This window comes from Myotis nattereri (assembly GCF_964212035.1).
Source record: "Myotis nattereri genome assembly, chromosome: 1".
Taxonomy (NCBI): Eukaryota; Metazoa; Chordata; class Mammalia; order Chiroptera; family Vespertilionidae; genus Myotis; species Myotis nattereri.
Genome location: NC_138075.1, coordinates 175637802 through 175657545, shown reverse-complemented (window position 1 = coordinate 175657545; position 19744 = coordinate 175637802). Strand labels below are relative to the sequence as shown.

The 19744-nt window shown below is 37.0% G+C and overlaps 1 protein-coding gene across 2 annotated transcripts in view; it reads right to left on the bottom strand.

Annotated features, from left to right (window-relative positions):
- Positions 1-19744, bottom strand: part of WDFY3 (WD repeat and FYVE domain containing 3) — a 176933-nt gene that overhangs the window by 62441 nt on the left and 94748 nt on the right. For both annotated transcript variants that reach the window (XM_081094948.1, XM_081094949.1), the window contains exons 29-37: positions 19412-19629; positions 15248-15483; positions 13905-14039; positions 12159-12338; positions 10636-10869; positions 5728-5827; positions 3173-3333; positions 2027-2256; positions 795-904 (exon numbers count right to left, since the gene is read on the bottom strand). In XM_081094948.1, coding sequence (XP_080951074.1) covers positions 795-904; positions 2027-2256; positions 3173-3333; positions 5728-5827; positions 10636-10869; positions 12159-12338; positions 13905-14039; positions 15248-15483; positions 19412-19629 — 1604 coding nt within the window. The remainder of the gene's footprint in view (positions 1-794; positions 905-2026; positions 2257-3172; positions 3334-5727; positions 5828-10635; positions 10870-12158; positions 12339-13904; positions 14040-15247; positions 15484-19411; positions 19630-19744) is intronic.

Here is a 19744-nt window from a genome sequence, read left to right as displayed (position 1 = left end):
CTGCTGGTCAGAGTTTCTGACTCAGTAGATCTGAGTGAGCACAGACAATCTGCTTTCTAACGAGTTCCCAAATGATGGGGATGTTGCTAGTCTGAGAAACTTGTGTTGAGAACCAATGTTCTTAACTGTCAGGTCCTTGAGGGGAATAGAGGAGGGGGTGAAAACAATCACTGGGCCCTCAGTTTCTGGGGGTTCAAGAACTTGTGGTGAAAAAAGAGAGAATAAGTTAATGCTTAAATGGCTGAAAGACTGAGTGCTGGACTTCCGAAGGATAAAATCATATGCAAATTACCACACCATATTGCTGGGGAGACAAACACTACTATAATGATCTATTTTTTTTTTTTTTACTAAACAATGTGGAAATAAATCAATCCACCCAAAGCCTTTCAGGCATAATACTTAACAAAATCACCAGGAAAACTAAATTAAAAACAGAAAACAGAAAGTGAAAAATGGTAGTACTGACAATCCATCTCAGGCAATATTTTACCTCTAACGTGATATGTATGCCTAACTCTACCAACAGGCAGCTCTCTTCATGGTAACTGCCAAGTTAGTATTTGCACTAGTACCTGTAAACTGTAAATATCATTAAGACTCCCAATGTTACTACAAAACGTTAAGGTCTAGAAATATCAGTGGTTATGGTTTTCCCATCTTGGCATAAGGACATGCACAGCTACCATGTCAGTGTATGTTGGTGGGCATATCAGTGTATTTACAGGTATGTCCTTCTGGGAGACTGTCAGTTAATGAGTAGGAAGGAAAGGGAAAAAAACTAAGGTACTCACCTTCACTAATATCTTGGCTGTAACCACCATCTGGCTCAATGTCAGAGGGGATCATAATGTGCCAGGTAGTCATGCGGGCTTCTGCTTCCAGTCCAAATCCATCCACGTTGCTGAAAAACGTGTCAGTTTAAACTATATGAAGGAAATGATTATAGCTAAAAAACTCTAATAACTAAGTATTTTCTGCAGACACAAGTAAATGTTCGCTCTATTACCTCTATTACAAAGCTCCAAGACTGACAGACTACACTCAGCAGATGCACAAAATAGAATGGCTAGTTTATAATAAAAATGCCATTTTAAGGGGTGATCTTACAAATCCACTTGACTAAATGTAATTGCACTAAACTATAGCATTGAGATGAACATCTTAATATTTAAGACACTTTTTGATGAACAGTTCTACCTAAAAATTACAAAAAGTTCATTAAGCACATTCTCCTCATATGTCCATGACCCCCTGCCCCCTCTCCAGTCTTAATCACAGCACTCTTTCCTCCAGCAGCAATGAAGTACTTGCAGTTTCCCAAATGTGTCACATGCTTTTCCCCCCACTGGGCAATCACACAGATGGCCCTTCCTACATCCCTCTTCCTTGACCTCTTTGGAGGGTTAACCACTTCCTCAACCAGGTTCAAGATACAACTCAGCAGGTGTTTCTTCCAGGTGAGGGGCACCTAGTACATGCTTCCAAAGCACCTTGCTTCTAGCTTCTAGCACTCAGCACACCTGACTGGTCTTGCTTAGTTACCTGTCCTCCCTCCTAGATTGCACGCTCCAAGGCCCTGCCACAGGGTCTTTCTTGCTCACACCCCAGTCTTTAATTCAATGCCTGGACCTAGCAGTCACTATAGAAATATCTGACAAAGCAATCAATGGAAAAATATTAATTTCACCCATTTAGCATACACCATTGTATTTATTCACTGTATTCTTTTCTTTTTATTTCTCTAACTTCCAACAATGTATATTTACTTTAAAATAAATATTTTTAAAATTATATACATGACATAGGGTGATCAATGAAAAATTTAAAGATATAGAAAATTTTAAAAAAATACGCATTTCATTGAAAAAAGCAACAGTTGACTTTTACCTTTTACATTAAGTTTTAGATAAAACTGAGATTAAAGAAAAAAAATTATTACTATCAATAAAAATAAAACCAAAAGTTTTGGTGAAAAAACATTAAAGACAAATTCAAGGTGGCAAACTGAACCTAAAGGAGTTACCTTCCAACATGCAGATTAATAAGGCAGTGAGCCAGGCAGCTGATGAATTCTTGGTCATGGTTCCCAGGTCCCAGGATCAAGTTCCTGTTCACAGTCAGGACCCGGAGGGAATCGAGGAGAGCTACTTGCTGTGGAACAGTTTTGTGTGCCCGTGAGAACTGGTATAGGATCGTCCTGTTGAGGCAGTGATAGACCGCATCCAGGGACAGTCCCTGGGATCTTCTCTTTGACTGAAGATATGAAAGATACTTTATTCAGTAACATGGGCAAAAATGAAAGATCTGCTTATCATTCACATATGAACATTTGCTACATTTATTATGTACCAGATGACATGCTAAGTACTGGGGTGCTAATATAAAGCTCTTGCTATTATGGGGTTCAAAATCCAAGAGACACATAATGGAATTTAATGAGATGAGTGCTATGTAAAAATACACCTGCCAAGAACATGAGGAAGAGCCATCTGAGTAGTCTCTTACTGCACAAGCTGTTAGGGTGAATATGGCTTAAATACAAATTTAGTTTTCAAGTAATTCTTAGATGACAAGAAAGAACCTATGCACCATATGCTAATAAAATATGATAACAGTATTTCCTACTTTCTACATTACGTGTTAAATAATAATCACTCATGCTAAACCAGGCAAATTTTCCTTAGGCAAAGGCACCAAAAACACACACCAAAATAACATCTTCAAAGGATCAAGGACTACAATGGACTTTGTAAAGATTCAATTACAAGAAGAGAATATTCCTTTGATATCAACTCTTCATGCTCTGTTAGCCTTTACACACTGATGTATCATACTGTAAAAAACTTATCAAATTTATTAACAAATTATTTATATTAAAAGGAAGTTATCTGGGCAGCAAACAGCAATACCCATGGGGAGAGAGTGAGAGCCCATAGCCTGAGAGAACCAGATAACCTCGCAAGAGACACACTGGCACCGGATATGGGTAAGGGGGGAATAGGGTTACAAGTCTACATTTTTTATTCACTTTTAATAAGCTGAGTTTTATGTTAAATGTTAACATTCATTATCTTATTAGTTACACTTATTTCCAACAATTATAACACCTTAGGAAAAGTTTTTTAATTGGAAAACATGTATTCTACAAGTAATAGTGACGATGGATTACCTGTGCAATTAGTTGAATTATAAAATCTATAAGAAGTTTAGATTCTTTGTTGAACATGCCTTGCCAAAGTTTGTCCACCACACGTTGTGTGAAATAAAACACATTGTTCACCAATACCTGGTAGCTTCCTCCACTGGTAATAGGTAGAGATGCATCTTCCCCTAAATTCCAGCAGGAAAAAGATGTCTAAGAAAATTGGTATCCACCAGCATAAAACCAGATCCTCCCACAGATCAGGCTAAGGCAAAATGAGCACATCTATGGGAATCAGGCCAATAGCTCTTATGCACTACTGTAAGAAAATGATGTTCATGGCTAGAAATCATGATAAATGTTGGAAGAAACAACTTCTGAAGGATAAAAACGTAATAGATTCAGATTGTGAAATCTCTTATTGCCTTAAGACAGTCTGTGATAAGCAAACTGTTCTTCAACTTAAACCACCAGTGACAGATAATCTCTGTTTCAGAGAAAAGTCAACAGTTTTTTAGCTGTAAACTAAAAAAGGGTAAAATAAACCATTAAGCAAAACTCTCAATTTTGGAGTAAATCTTTAATAGTGACAAAGCACTATAGGCAGAAGATAGGTTCAGAAGAATTGTGAAAAATAAAGTACAACCAGGGTGGTGGTGTCACCCCCCAATGACTGCCCCAAGCATTGTCTCTCTTGTAAAAGCCTCCCAGTGTCTGCTATGTGCATACTGTTCAACACTAATTCTCCCAGGTGCTCTTCATCAGAATGCCCCCCTAAGCCCGACCTTTCTAGAAATTTTAGAGCCTCTGCTGACTGTGATTATTTCCACCCAACATTAAGCAAAACTCTTCATTTTGTGTCTTGATGTAGTAAGATAGTACAACACAGACAGTATCACAAGTGATAAAAACAAAAGTTTGATTTTATAACATGCTTTGAGAGTTGCATGTTAAGTCAATACCAAAGATTTCTTGGCAAATTACTTTGCAAAAATATGATAATTTTAGAACATGGAGACTCTATGAATAATATTATTACCAGGAACACAAGTAGCAATTATACTAACTCATTACTTTTCCTTCACCTTTAAATTGGATCAGTTTCACATATAAATGTTAGCTCCACTGTAAATGTACAAATTTTGTATTTTTATTGTAATTAGACAGAGACATACAGGAAAAAAACAAAATTTTAATGTGTCTTGAATTTATGTCCTAGAAGCCATCCTAAAGAATAACATATACATACCTATGACCCAATAATTCCACTCATAGGTATATACTCAGCAGATATGTATAAATATTGTACATACAGGGTACATGCAGCAAAAAGTAGGTGTACAGTTATTTGTATGGAAAATAATACAATAAAAAACAAATAATACAAGAATAAACTGTTTCGCATACTCACAACTGTAAACCTTTTATCTCACCCTATATATGTGACCCATATGAGCCAGAATGTTTATAGCAGCTTAATTTTTAATTGTCTCAAACTGAAAACTGCCAAATGCCCATCAACAGCAAAATGGATAAGTTTAGCTATTCATCTGATGGAGTACTATATAGTGATGAACTCTTGCTACATGCAACCTGAATAAATCTCATACACTGTTGAGTATAAGAAACTAGACTAAAAAGAATACATACTGTATGATTCCATTTATATCGAGTTCAAAAGCAGAGAAAAGTAATCTGTTGTTTTAGAAGTTGGGACAATGATTTATAGAGTCATATCTGGGTCAGGGTAGAAGGGGAGTTTATGGAGTACTGGCAATGCAATTCTGAGATGTTTTATACAGGCGTATTGTCTGGGTGAAAATTCATGGAGCTCCACATTCATAAATATTATAATGAAAAAGAAAATGTAAAAGTATTGATATTCATAAAAATATAATAATTCATGTAATATGTTAAAAAAAATTTTTTTCTCTTTCCTTGTCCTCTTCCTGCCAACCCTGCATACACAGATGTGGACAAGCACTGTAAGTATTTCCCTGCTGTTGATCTTTATCCCAGATTCAAAGGAAAGAGCTGAGGGCCTTTTCCTCTTTATAGAAAAACTAGAGGCCCGGTGTACGAAATTTGTGCACTGGAGGGGAGGGTGTCCCTCAGCCTGGCCTGAGCTCTCCCGCATTCCGGGACCCCTCAGGGGAAGTCTGCCTGCCAGCTCAGGTCCAATCCCCCTGGGACATCCCTCTCGCAGTCCGGGACCCCTCGCTCCTTACTGCCCACCTGCTTGCTGCTTACTGCTCGGCTCACTGTTCTGCAGAGGCGGGAGAGGCTCCCGCCACCACCGGGCTCCTGGCTGAGCAACGCTCCCCCTGTGGGAGTGCACTGATCACCAGGGGGCAGCTCTTGCATTACGCATCTGCCCCCTGGCGGTCAGTGTGCATCATAGTGACCTATCATTCCCTTTGCCAGTTGTTCCACCATTCGGTCGATTATATAGGATACCAATAAGAGGGGGAAATGCACAGAAGAGGAAAAGAGATGAATTTAAAAAGGAGATATACTTGGGGTGTAGAGAGAGAAGAAGAGTGATTATAGATACGTTTAAAGTGAAAATAAAACACTATTACCTAGTAACACATCAGCTGCAAGCAAATGGTCCATCACGCTATCCAAAATGTAAGTCTGAAATTCTTTTTGCTGAGTTCTTGTAGATCTTTCAGGGGAAGCCTAATCAATAAAATGAAGAATTAGAAACAGAACCAACTACACAAAGATAAGGGCTCAACCATAATTATATTACTAAATGTATCAAAGAATTAAAATAATTTACTCAAATAATATAACTCGAGATTATATATATTCTTATACTTCTGACCACAGAATTTTAAAACATTGAAGCAAAGGTGAAACATCATCTTCTTTTGAATCAATTCCTCCAAAAATAGTATTCTAAACATCACAAATATTTAATAAATATCTGAGAATCTATTCTTATACCTCACTTTCAAGAGATCTGGCAGTTTATTTTGAGATACAGATAAAAACTTGTAAATCTACTCTGGATCACAATCAACTCAAAGGATAAGTAGTAATGAGTAGGTTTCATCAAATCTTAACTAGACAAAGTTTTGAAGTCTGTAAAACAGAGGTACCATAGAACATAGAGAAGTAGCTTGATCAGTCAACAATATTTTTTACTTGATTAAAAGTACTTGTGTGTATTCTACAGGATTTACAGCGGGGTCAAACACCAATGGGCATTTAATCCTGATTTCCTCTCACTGAAGTTGTTAGAGTGATCGTGACCAGAATTTACACTTGTTATTGGCTCTAAGTGCCGAGTTCAAATGTTCTTACTGAGATTTATAGCAGCCCAATTTTTAAAGGACTTAAGATGTTATGCCCATGCATAATTGTCTCAAAGGCACCTGTTTGTTTTTAAGTAATTCCCTGGACTACTATTATATACCAAACACAGTGCTTTGTTTTATGTACCTTATCTCAATCTGTAAAATATCTCTTTGAAGTAGATACTTTCATCCCCATTTTAGAGATAAGGTAATTGAGGTTTAGAGAGGTTAATTTATGTGGTCAAGTCACAAATAGGATTTTCTTTTTTTCTCTTTCCTTTTTAAAAAAACACACCCAAGTCTTCATTTATTATTTTTTGAAATATTTTTTAATTTGAGAGAAGGGAGAAACATTGATGTGAGAGTGTAATACAGATTGGCTGCCTCCTGCACGTCCCCTACTGGGGATTGAGCCCGCAACCCGGGCATGTGCCCTGACCAGGAATCAAACTGGCAACCCTCAGTGCCTGGTTCAACGACCAACCAACTGGCCAGGGCTAACCTATTTTTGTGATGCCAAAGTTCATGACCTCCCCTGCTATACCATACTCTCTAGCTCTACTAAAAATCTCCATTTAAAGTTAACAAATGCACAAGAGCAATTCTGCTACAATCTCATCATTCTTTTAGGTAAACCTGGCTGGCCCACTAGACAACAGGATGAGTTCAGAGCAGAATGAAGACATGGTAAACACTGTGATCTGCTCTGGCCTCTGACTGTCAGATCTGCCTTCTTGTGAAACCAGTGAAGCCAGTCAATAACATCAGTCTGCAAAGAATCAAAGCTTTCTTTGAGAGGCCGGGGGATACTTTGAAGAACCTCCTGTGCACAGGCCAAACAGCCCGGGGGTCTCCTCTGCCCACGGTGAGAGCACTGCGGCTCTGGGAGAAGGGCTCTTTGCTATTCTGCTGTCTCTCCAATGGGCTGAAACCTTTAAAGAAGGGAGTCTGGAACTTTTTCATCTGACTGCAATATCCCTCCTGACTCTTCTCTGTTATTTTATAGTGCTCTCTCTGCCCACCTTCCCACTCTCTTTTGGTTTGTTTATTGCCTGCCCTGCAGTCAGCCAGGGTGGGTTTCACTCCTATGAATGGGGGTGAGAGACAGCTGGAATAGAGCAGCAAACTCTTCAGACTATAGAAAATTGCTTACAGTATCAGACAGGAACACACTTAATTTATCTTTCCTTCAGGAAGTTGTATGCAAATACTTTATGATCTGCTCTCCTTCACTTTCCTTCTGCTACAGTCATGTGCAGCAAACACATTTGACTCTCCAAAAGGTGCCAGGTGGTGACAGCAGAGGACGATGAGGAACGGGAGCTGGGAAAAGACTCACTGACACCCTGTACAAGCTAACACAGGCCACCTGATTGTGTAAGTCTCATATACCAGGCCCTGCGTTATCAATATTAAATGTATTATCTTATTTAATTCTCCCAGTAGCCCTCAGAGACAGGGTCAATTTTTATGCCATTTTAAAGATGGACAAACTATAAGGGGTGAAGAGAACTGAAGCTGGCCAAGCTATAATCAGCACACATTTACTTTCTCAAAATAGTTTTTACTGGATGATTTATGTTTCTTCCTTCCTCTCTTCCTTCCCTTCCTTCCTTCATTTATTTTTTGGTTAATCCTCATCTGAGAATTTTTCCCATTGATTTTTTTAGAGAGAGTGGAAGGGAGGGGGAGAAAGAGGGGAGAGGGAGAGGGAGGGGGGGGGGAAGAGAGAAAGAGAGAGAGAGAGAGAGAGAGAGAGAGAGAGAGAGAGAAACATTGATGTGAGAGAGGCACATCAATCAGTTGCCTCCTACACGCACCCCAACCAGGGATCGAGCCCACAACCAAGATATGTGCCCTTGACTGGAATTGAACCCAGGACCCTTTAGTCCACAGGCCTATGCTCTATCTACTGAGCCAAATAGGCCTGGGTGACTTATGTATACTTAACTTTCATAACAGTCATGTAGAGGAGACAGAATATAATATTCCCCAGAGAATGAATTTAGCTCAGTGAGATGAAAATACTTACATAATACACAGGTCAGATTTCAAACCAGACATCTTTCACTTCAGAATATCACACTGCTTCCCTTGTATCTGGCCTCAGTGTCACACTCAAGCCAGTATATGAATGGGAATATTTTATTTATTTATTTATTAAAAAAATACACACACACACACACATATATTTACTTATTGATTTCAGAGAGGAAGGGAGAGGGAGAGATAGAAACATCAACGATGAGAGAGAATCATTGATTGGCTACCTCCTGCATGGCCCCTACTGGGGATGGAGCCTGCAACCCGGGCATGTGCCCTTGACTGGAATCAAACCCAGGACCTTTCAGTCTGCAGGAGGACGCTCTAACCCTTGAGACAAATCTGCCAGGGAGGAATCTTTTATTTTTGTAGACTACTAATAAAGACAATTTCACATACTCTTTTGTAGATATAAGCAAGTAAGTAGATAGTCTAATGACAAAATTTCAACAATCATAAGACTGAAGATGGCCTGGCTCGAGTGTAGCAGACTGAGTATCAGTCAGTTTAAACCCCTTCCTTCATGCAGGTAAATGGTAAATACAGAGTAAGAGAATTCTCTTCTTGAATTTCTTCAGCGAGAACTTTTAAAATCATAAGTTTGTAATTTATTTTTTTACACCATAAGAAGACCCAAAGTAAATACTATTTTCACTAAATATTTTTGTATGTATATTCTATACAGTTGTTTTAGATTTGAATTTCCTCAAAGTATCAAGTTAACTTTTAAAAGCAAATTTGTAACTTTCTTATTATCTGGTATCATATCTTCCTGTTTTGGAACTGCTAACGATGTTGTCGTAGTTAAATGTCAACAATTCATAAAGAACATACCAAGGCACTGTGAATTTTGTGAGAAACAGGACATATGAAAGTTGGTCCCTAGCTTTAAGGAATTTACAGTCTATCTGGGAGTGTCCATCTTGACAGTCTTCTTCTCCCTGAAATGTAACTACCACCCAACTTCCTAGAACAACCAGACAATTAATCAGCGGGGCACGTTAGTGTCTATAACAATGAGAAGGTTATCTCAAGGCTAATACACACTGTCTCAAACTTTCCTTACTGACCGCTACAGAAAGTCAAAATAAAAGACAATAATATCATTTATGCATGGTTATTTAATGGGCTATTAGGGTTTCTCTAAGACTGAAACTGTAATTACTGGCTCCATACACTCACCTCATATCTGTATATTTTATTTCTTAGCTCACTTATACATTTTTACACACACACATCTTCTGAACTTTATTTTGTTATTTTCATTTTGTGTAGAATGCTTTAAATTCTTACCTGATGCACTGAGATACTGGCCATCTCTATTTTTATTTTTAAAGTTTCCAAGGACAAGTTCTATCAGGTATGCTTTTAAATTCTACCATGTAGGTTACTGATAAACTTGGCTATTTTTCTGACAATATTAAACACTTGGATCCTAGTTAAAATGCTTAACATGACTGGAACCTAAATTACATTTTCATTTCTTTTAATTGACCAAACGGAGATAGTTTCCCATGAATAAGAGAAAACATCTCCTGTGGTTTCAGGTTTCAGTACGAGGTTGACTGTGTGAGCCACTAGGGGGAGCAAAGGAGGCGCGGCCGCAGCTGCTGTAGTGCTGAGGGCACGGAGGAAGTTCCTCAGAGGGAAAAGCAGCTTCTGCACCTATCAAATCTTCAATAAAATCTGCTGTTTTCAGAGCCTGGATGCACTAAAGCTGTTGGGCCACATCCAGCCTATGCCTGTTTTTGCAGATGAAGTTTTGTTAAAACACAGTTTATGTACTGTCTGTGGCTGCTCTCTAGCTCTAATGGCATAGTTAAAAAGTTGTGACAGAGACTGTGTAATCTGCAAAGCTTAAAATATTTCCAGTGTGGCCCTAACAAGAGAAGTTTGTCAATTCCTGGTCTAGGGAAAGGATGTTAAAGGGTGACAAAGGGACACGCTTGCAGAAAAGGAGAGAAACAAATTGATAGGCTATATAGTACATCTGAACTAAAATATCCCCATAGTCCATGATATATTCTGCCATACAACCCAGAAGAATTAGAAATGATAGGTTTTTGGCATCAAATGTGCTTGGCTATTAATGTCCCAATTATAAAAACAATGCAAAACAGATGTGAATATATTTGTCTTTACCTCCAACAAAAGGTCAACTAGCGGCGTCTGCTTGCTCGCAGGGGTGAGACAGAGGTTATCTATTATTAAAACCCGCATGAAGTCAAAAACAAACTTTTTAGCGGGGTGGTTGGTCAGATATGTCTTGACACCCACGTTGCAGTACTCAGACTGGCTCCTGTTCATCCCTGTGTCGGCTGCAAAGGCTTTAAATTCTTCCGCTGGAGATCCAACTTCATCATCGAGATCTGTCACCTAGCAAAACCAAGCAGAAAGTGATGATGCTAGTTTCATTCAATTTTATTTTACTTTGTTTCCTAAAAACCAAATTGTAGCAGCACCAGTATTTTTCTTCAACTCTTACTTATAAGGAACTCAATGCATTACTGCACTTTGCTTTACTTGGCCCCTCCTTTCAAGGCGGTAATCAGGTACTGTACCTCACGGTATGCCACGGTTACTCAACACATGCTCTTTCTAAGATTAAACCGTGTATCGGTAGTATGCTGAATTTTATCTCTAAAATACTGTGGATAATTGCACTTAAATGAAATAAAATGAGAATAACTATATTTGCATACTGAGAATATACCTCCTGGGAAGTCAAATGTCACAATTTCAGATAAAGACCTAGCAAAAAAAACACCCAAATAAATACTTAAGACAAAACTAGTGCCAATTTCAAGCCAAAAGAAAAAGAAAAAAGGGCTAGAAGACAGAGTATAAGATGCTGACAAAGAAAAGACACTGAAGTATTATAAAGGTCTACTTTTGATAAAAATGAGGGTTTTAGAATTTTAAGTAAACCACAGTGTGAAGGTCATATGCTATACTTGTGTTTATCCTAAAAAATCCCTACAATTTTAGAATTAGCATTTCACCTTTATAAGTGAAGAGAAATGAGTATGAAGAACTTAGGTGGAAATAAGAAGAAACACCATGATATTCAGAAGTACTATGGAGGAATAACTGTCTTTTGGGCTTGTTTTCAAGGACAAAAGAAGTATCTATCCTATATATGATTATAATCTAATATTTTTCTATTAATCTTAGTACAAAATATGAAAAATAAAAGTTGGATGAAATAAGAAAAGTTGAATAAAAAGGACAATATTTCATTTTTTTAATAGCGACACCCATATAATTAATTTGTAAAGACTAAATCTAGAGAATGCCTAACTCCTGAGATAAAGTAGAGGTGAATCTGGTGTGACTAGAGTTCTGTCACACCAGGACAGAACACTTCACAACTACACAGCTATCAATCCCATAAAATAAGAAACGGATCCACGATGACTTGGAGAGGAAGTCACTCACAAGGAACTTACCAAAATACGGTAAATGAGAACAGGAAGCTGAGCTCACTGTTATTTTAGGGGAAAGCAGAAGGAGAGTGGGGAGCCAGACACCAGGTAATGAGATAAGAGGTGAAGGAGAGAGCTATGAAACTGTAACATGGTGAGAAACTTAAGATTGACAGGAAAAAAATCAGCTACCCACTGGAGCAGACTAACTACAGTTTGACACTGCCTCCCCCTTCCTACCATCTCCGAGTAAGGGCGGATGTTGAAGGGGAAGACGGTGGCTGCTAGTGCGCACAGGAAGTCGGGGCTCATCCACATGGAGGCCAGGTCCGGGACGTTGTGATACAAGTATCTGAAGAACTGCATTAGGGTCACAGGATATTCTCGAAGCCAAGATCCCTCTTCTTCTGACTGCCATGGCTGTCACAGGGACAAGAAAAAAAAAATACATTAGGAAAACTGACACTGCTATAAAGTACTTTACAAAAATGCATTACTCACTACTCTTCTAAAACCGGATACACCGATAGTCCAGAACTCTACTAAACTACACACAAGAACAAATCCAGAAACAAGCTAAAACAAAAACAGTGCCCCTAGAACCAGGCAGGATGCCTATCTCTTCATCAAAGTGCTCACAGCTCAGTAACTGGAGTCAGTGGCTTTGATTATTCGACATTATGGTCATGACTATAGCTGGTGCCAATAGTGGCTGAATTACCAACAAAACTGCCCCATCCTCCATGGTGCCTGAGTTGGGGGTGAGATAAAAGATGGGGAAGCTCAGTTACTTCACCTTCCTGAGCCTCTCACTCTCATATGTAAAATGACAAGAATAATGCTTTTAACTATTGGCCTTAACCTGTGGGGCCTAATGCTCTCTCCAGGTAAACAATGTCAGACCTGAACTGAATTGTGGGATGGCCAGTTTGTGTGGCAACCCCCCCCACATATTTGGTGACTAGTGTCGGAAGTGAAGCTGTGTTATAGTAGAATATTCATAGTACAGGAGACATACAGTAGTATGGTTTTTCTTAACAGCAATATAACAAAAACAGCAATGATGATGATAAAACAGTGACAAACACAGAATACACCTGAACAATGCCTATCTTTTGATACTTCCCTAGACAGTGGCTTTAAAACTTAGATGTTTATATTTGTTTATGAGTAGGAACCAAAACACAAATCGTAAAGCATTCTAAACTAATACATGTAATGGCAATATTCTTTTCTAAATGACATAAGAATAGTTGGAGCACAATTAGATTTGTCATGTACTTGTAATCCAAAGATTCTCATTAATAATTCCTCTTATGATGTAATCCTAAATTGTGTAAACAAATTAAGTTATTATTCACAGTACTGTAAGACAGATAGGAACATACATTTTGTCCTTTCCTCTTTACATTCTTCATATCTAAGTTAAAAAATAATTAGACAGGAAAAACAAATACAAACTAAAACATACTGATTTTAATCTTGAAATAAAAATAATTAAAAAATTAAAATAACATTATAATAACATATACTACAATATGTAATCTTTATATTCATTATAAATGTACACATTGTAATATATATTTTGACACTAATAATATCAATTAACCTTTTGAAGCGCTTACTATATACCAAGTTCTTTTATAAGTGCTTTGTGTATATACTCAATCGTTATATCCTCACAACAGCCCTAAGAGACATATCCCATTAACACCAGCATTTTATACATAAGGAAACCAAGGCACATAGAGGTTAGTTAGTATGTCTTAAGTACCAGAGATGGGATTTGAACCCAGGCAGAGTTCCAGACTCGGGGGTCTTAACAATTGCATGGTTCGTCCTTGCCTCACAGATAACAAACCAGGGAGGCTGAGGTTCCAGAGACCATGCTGTAAATACATAAGTATGCTTTCAAAAGATCCCTCTATTTTAAAAAAATATCATGAAGAGGAAGTATCAGCAGGTGTTAGTGTCTCGTGAGCTTACCGAGTTCAGCATGCTGCGGAGCATTCCCAGCAACAAGAAAGCAGCTTCAGTGCACACGTTATGAATGGAAGAGACCACAGTTCCGCTGGAGGCAGGAACTCCGAAGATAAATGTCCAAATGGAATCTAAATCAAACTGCAGAGGGAAAGTGAAGATGAGTCACTGGCAGTTTTTTCCAGAGAGACCCTCATAAGTTCTAATATTCTACAATTTCTTTGAAACCAGTTAAAAGTGAGCAATAATGAAGAGACAGAGACCTCTCTCCCCTCCTTCCTACATTTTAAAACTCATTTTTACTTTTATAAAGAAAGAGTGAATTTATGTATCTTCCTGTTTTAGGTACCTGTGTTAAAAACATTGTTTTCTACTTTTCTCTCTAAAGAAAACAAATAAAATACATGCTAATTAGCCAGCAGATGAAAGTTTAGAACTGATGATTTTAAGCAGGATTTTTTAAAGATCTTATTCACTTTTAAATTACATACAGATAAGATTTGACAAAATAAAAATCTGTTTAAGGAGATTTATTCCTAGCAGTTTTATATAACACTTTATGGTGTCATGCTTATTTTGAAAAATTACATAACCAACCAAATTCTGCTAAGCATGACTCTTTATCTTGAACTGATGTAAGGGTATAGACTCAGTGGTTTCATTTAAGAGGTTTTGTCAACTATTAAAATTGATTTGAATAGCCAGCCTTTGGCATTATGATGCACACATAGTTGGGTTTAAAACTAAATTTCTAAGTCTCTGCAGCGCCATCAACATAATCTATATATAGATATCCACAACAGTCTTCAATTAGAAATCAAGCAAAGCCTTACTGTTTTCCTAACATAGATGTTGTTACCATTAATATAAAACATTTTTATAATCAGACTTGCACTAAGAATCCTGTCATTCCTACCCAATTAGTTTTGATACACATACATTCTTTTTTTTATTTTTTAAAAATCTTTATTGTTGTAGGTATTACATATGTCTCCCTTTTTCCTCCATTCACTCCCCTCATTTTTAATTCTACAGAAATGAAATTATATTTCTAGATAAAGTCACTCAACTCAAAGGAATTCTTTAGATCACTATTCAAATATCATCCAAAGTTTTTATGCATATACAATCTATATATAGAGTAACCATAAAGAATAAAAGACCAAATAGAGATAAATGATTTCTTTTTGGGAAAATTTTCTGTGCTACTCTCCGATTTTTCTGTCCCAAATCAAATCCTGAATGTGAGAAAGAGATGGAATCAGTGGTTGTACTGTGGTTAACCCGTTGCCCTATGGTGATTCGGGGGCATATATAATTAAACTTACACCTTACTAGGTAATTCCTACCTGGCAACCCTGCTTACATCGGCTGCTGGTGACAGGCACACTGACCTGCAGGTTCTCTGGCAGCTCACTAACTGGCTGCTGCAGGAACAATGCCATGAGCAGGAAATAGAGGGCAGGGACATTAGTGTGCTTAGGAAGGAATGACTGAAGGACTGGAAAACCAGGAAAATGGCAAGCATCCCGGTTAATCTCCCTGACTGTTGATCTTCCACCAGCACTCCTGCCCACATTGAATCCTAAGAGAAGAGGAAATATAACAATAAGTACAAAATTAGTAATCAATTACTGTGCTGCATTAACAAAGAAAGTAGTTCAGTATATGTGACGTTTCCACAAGAATATTCATATTAATATAGGCAATTAACTGTTCAACTGTTGAATTCACCTTTCAGGCAAGTTTTACTTTACTATCTCTTTGACTTTAGCAAGCCTGCCTATTAGGATACAGGTCTTGAAACATAGCCGAGATAATCAGATACACGAGGTAATAAAAATTGTGCTCATTAAAAGAATGACCTCAAAAGAGCTCTAACATTTCCTTAAGAATAAAGTAAAATTCAAAAGAGAGTCAAAACTTCAGGGTGATACAAAAATGTAACTTAAAAATATAACTGCTATAATATAGTTAATGTATTTCATCATGAAAACTATCATAAACTACTTAATTTTAAATTATCTATGAATTTAAAGACAGGACTAAGCAAAATAATCTTTCCTTACAACAGGCTGTAAGTCTGTGGGAAAGTTGCCCAGCAGTGGGACAGCAAACCTGAGCCTGCTGTGACTATGGCTATTTGAACATTCAGAGCCCTTTCTAGAAATCCAACTCTGCCAGGAGATGGTCATTGCTTATTAATGCTGCTTACAGCATCAGCCTTCCTATCAATCCTGTTTCCTTTGTTGTATAACTACTTTCAGGCTGCAACCAAAACACTTAGTTCTCTTGCCACCCCACCCAGTACAGTGATCAGCACAGAATGAATGTTGGCCAAAGTTTCAATGGAAAACTTTTGTGAATAGTAACCAAGAGATGAAGGATTGATTTTTACTCTAAAACAATTTCATTTAAATGAATAGCCAGCTTTGTTTTTCTAGAATTAAATAAGCACATTATCTGCTCCTATTTAAGATTAAAAAAAATTTGTGTCTAGGTGGCTTTTTAAATATCTCATCCCAATTGACAACTCAGTGTGATATGAATTAATCTTCTGAAGTATGCTTTTCTAATTAAGAAAAAATTGTACAGCAACTTACCAACCTCTTTAATACACCATCTCATTGAGCAAACACAATGAGTTAGAACAAGCTATTATCCTTTTCATAAGATGGAAGATATGCAATGTGCTCAAAGTCATCAAGTTAATGAGTGGTGGCACTAGGACTTGGAGTCTGATGTCTCTATTTTAGAGCCTGGAAGTTATGCTGTCTCTCTCGGCCTTCTTAATGACATTGCCACCTTTCTGAAAGACTGGCTGCATTAGGACACTGGGTAAATTTTAGTTAAAGTAAATTCTAAATTAAATTATGAATATAAAAAAGCCTTTTGCTTTAAGGACCCAAAAGACATAAAATGATATTTTATACATTCAATAGGAAAATAAACTTTTATTAAACTATATGTTCTAAATGAAAATCAACACTAGCATTCATTTTCTTTTCTAAATTCTCACTCCATGCTTTTCCCTATAATTAGTCTTAAGGACTATTTAATATGTTATTAACAATGAAGCTTAATTTAGGTTCAAGTTACAGCTATATGGAAGGCATTTTCATGAAGGAAAATTTCATATGTATGTATCAGATAGATATTCAGGGGAAATTATATTAAGTTGAATCAAATTTAAATACCTAGATGTCCCTTTTAGAACCAGAGCAGCATATGCGATGTGTAAATAGTTATCAATGAAGGTCATCTAAATTCTAAGGCATAAAGTCAAGTAGGTCAGATATGGTACAAGCATCTTTTTCTGATACTACTGAAATGACATAGGACAGGAAGAAGGGCAGGTCTAACAGTCAGGATACAGAGACTTAGACACTCTACTCAGGAACCTCATGCAATTAACTGTCTTACTTTCCTAAGTAGAGAAATTAATCTTTAATTTGTATTTATCAGGTTTATTTCCTATAAATTTGTAACAGATATCATAAAATATATACCTGTCTCCAGAAACATAAAGGCCAAATGAGATGATACATGTTAAAGAATTCTGCAAACCATAATGTACTGTATGAATCTTAGCTGTCATCACTACTGCAGTTTTTGGCCTTCAATGAGAAGCAGTGCTGTCGATTAGCATTTAAAACTCCCATGCAATTATTTTGTGCCTTTCATTATTTATTCTTAGTAGTTATTATTAAGGCCAATAAACTAAATTTCTTACTAAACTATTCCTAACATTTGTAGGCTATATCCCTTCTCCAGAGTCAGTGCAAAATAGTGATTATTTTTTAGATCATAAAAGTATCTATGATGATAGTAATTTAAAATTCATATTGTAAACAAAAGTTTTTTCAAGAAGTCATTTTATAGTAAATTTCTTATTTCATCTCATGCAGTTTCTTCATTTTCTACATGTAAAATAACAATAAAATAATCCTATGTTGAAAACTGTCTTCCTGTAATTTACTTTAATATTTGAGAAAGTAGTACAGGCAGCACAGCACCCAGCTATTGATATTTTTACATTTTTTAACAGGTAAATTACATATTAAATTCTGATTCTGGGAGTGGATATGGCTTGCTATGTCTGCACACACTGGGTTGCAACACTTTTTTCTTCTTGAATAAATCCTTTCTGGTGATGGAAAATAAACAAACAAACAAATATATAAATTCTGATCCCTAATTTTCCCCTTTGACAAGGGTAAATTGATGCTTGTTGCAGAATACAAATGATTTTAAAATATAATGTTATAAAGACAAACATATTTTTTAAAGTTTAGGAATTGATTACAATTGTCAATAAAATATTATCTTAAAATATATTTTCTAAAGATCATTAATATAAACAGAAATATAACAGTTCAAATGATTCTAACAGAGCAAACTATAACTTTCTAATATAACTTAAATGCTCAGTTCAATGTTAAAAACAGCATACAACTGTAAGCAAAGAATAAGAAGCCTTGGCTGAAACTTTGAGCTTAAATCTTTCTTTAAAAAATATATTTTTTATTGATTTCAGAGAGGAAGGGAGAAAGAGAGATAGAAACACCAATGATGAGAGAGAACCATCGATCAGCTGCTTCCTGCACGCCCCACAGTGGGGATGAGCACACAACCCAAGCATGTGCCCTTGACTGGAATCAAACCCAGGACCCCTCAGTCCGCAGGCTGACGCTCTATCTACTGAGCCAAACCATCCAGGGCAAGCTTAAGTCTTTGATTGGCAATCTAACATAACTGTTACAAGCATGGGCTTGGTTCTGAGTGACCTGGACTCAAAAATGTTGACTATAGTGGGGCCTTGACTTACGAGTGTCCCGACTAACGAGTTTTTCGAGATACCAGCAGTCTCTCGGCCGATTTTTTGCTTTGAGTTGTGAGCTAAAATTCGGATTACCCCACCGCTAGTTGGCGCAGCGAACGTCACAGTGAACGCCACAACATCAGCCCAGCATTCAATTCATTGTAATGGTGAAAACTGATTTGACAAACGAGTAATTTGAGTTACGAGCTCCGTCACGGAACGAATTAAACTCGTAAGTCAAGGCCCCACTGTATTCTTTATTGAACATGTGACTTCACTCCTTTGCCTTGGCTTTCTCATCTGTAATATGGCTATGATAGTATTTACATCTCATAGGGTTACTGTGAAAATAAAGTGTTTAGTAACTGGCATAGAATAAGAACTGAAAATATTATTATTAATTCAGTTCTGATCATTTGTTATTTACTTCATCATAAAGGGAATTAAGCAATAAAAAGATCATAAGAAATTCCCTTGAGCTTCCACATCTTAACATTGTCTCTGACTTCATTATGATTTGCAATTAAAAAGAGCCAAATTTGAAACTTTCTAAGCATTCTATTCTACATTAATTAAAATTCAGATTCTTAATGGTTGTCAGTAAACTGAAGAGTATAAGCTTACATAAGATTTCAAAACAAAATGAAACACAATAGCTTATTTTAAAGCAGTTGACTTCAAAGTCCCATACCTAATACAGTCCCGATCTTATTAGTTAAGACAGAGTCTGTCTGTTCCAGCCACCCTCCACCACTGAGTCCTTCCTTAAACTTGATGAGAATAGACTGATTACTCAGCAGGACAACAAGAATCCTCATGGCTGCTGTGACTGTGGTGGGATGCAAATGCTCTTCCATAAACATCATAATCCAGTCAAAACCCAGTGTCCTGATCAGTTCTTCACAGGCTCTATTCAAAGACAGATGGGTAAGAAGGAAACACATTAATTTCAATGATTAGGATTTCCAATTATAAAGAAGAATAAGACCAGGTTTTGTTCTTAAGATATTCTAAATTTCAGGGC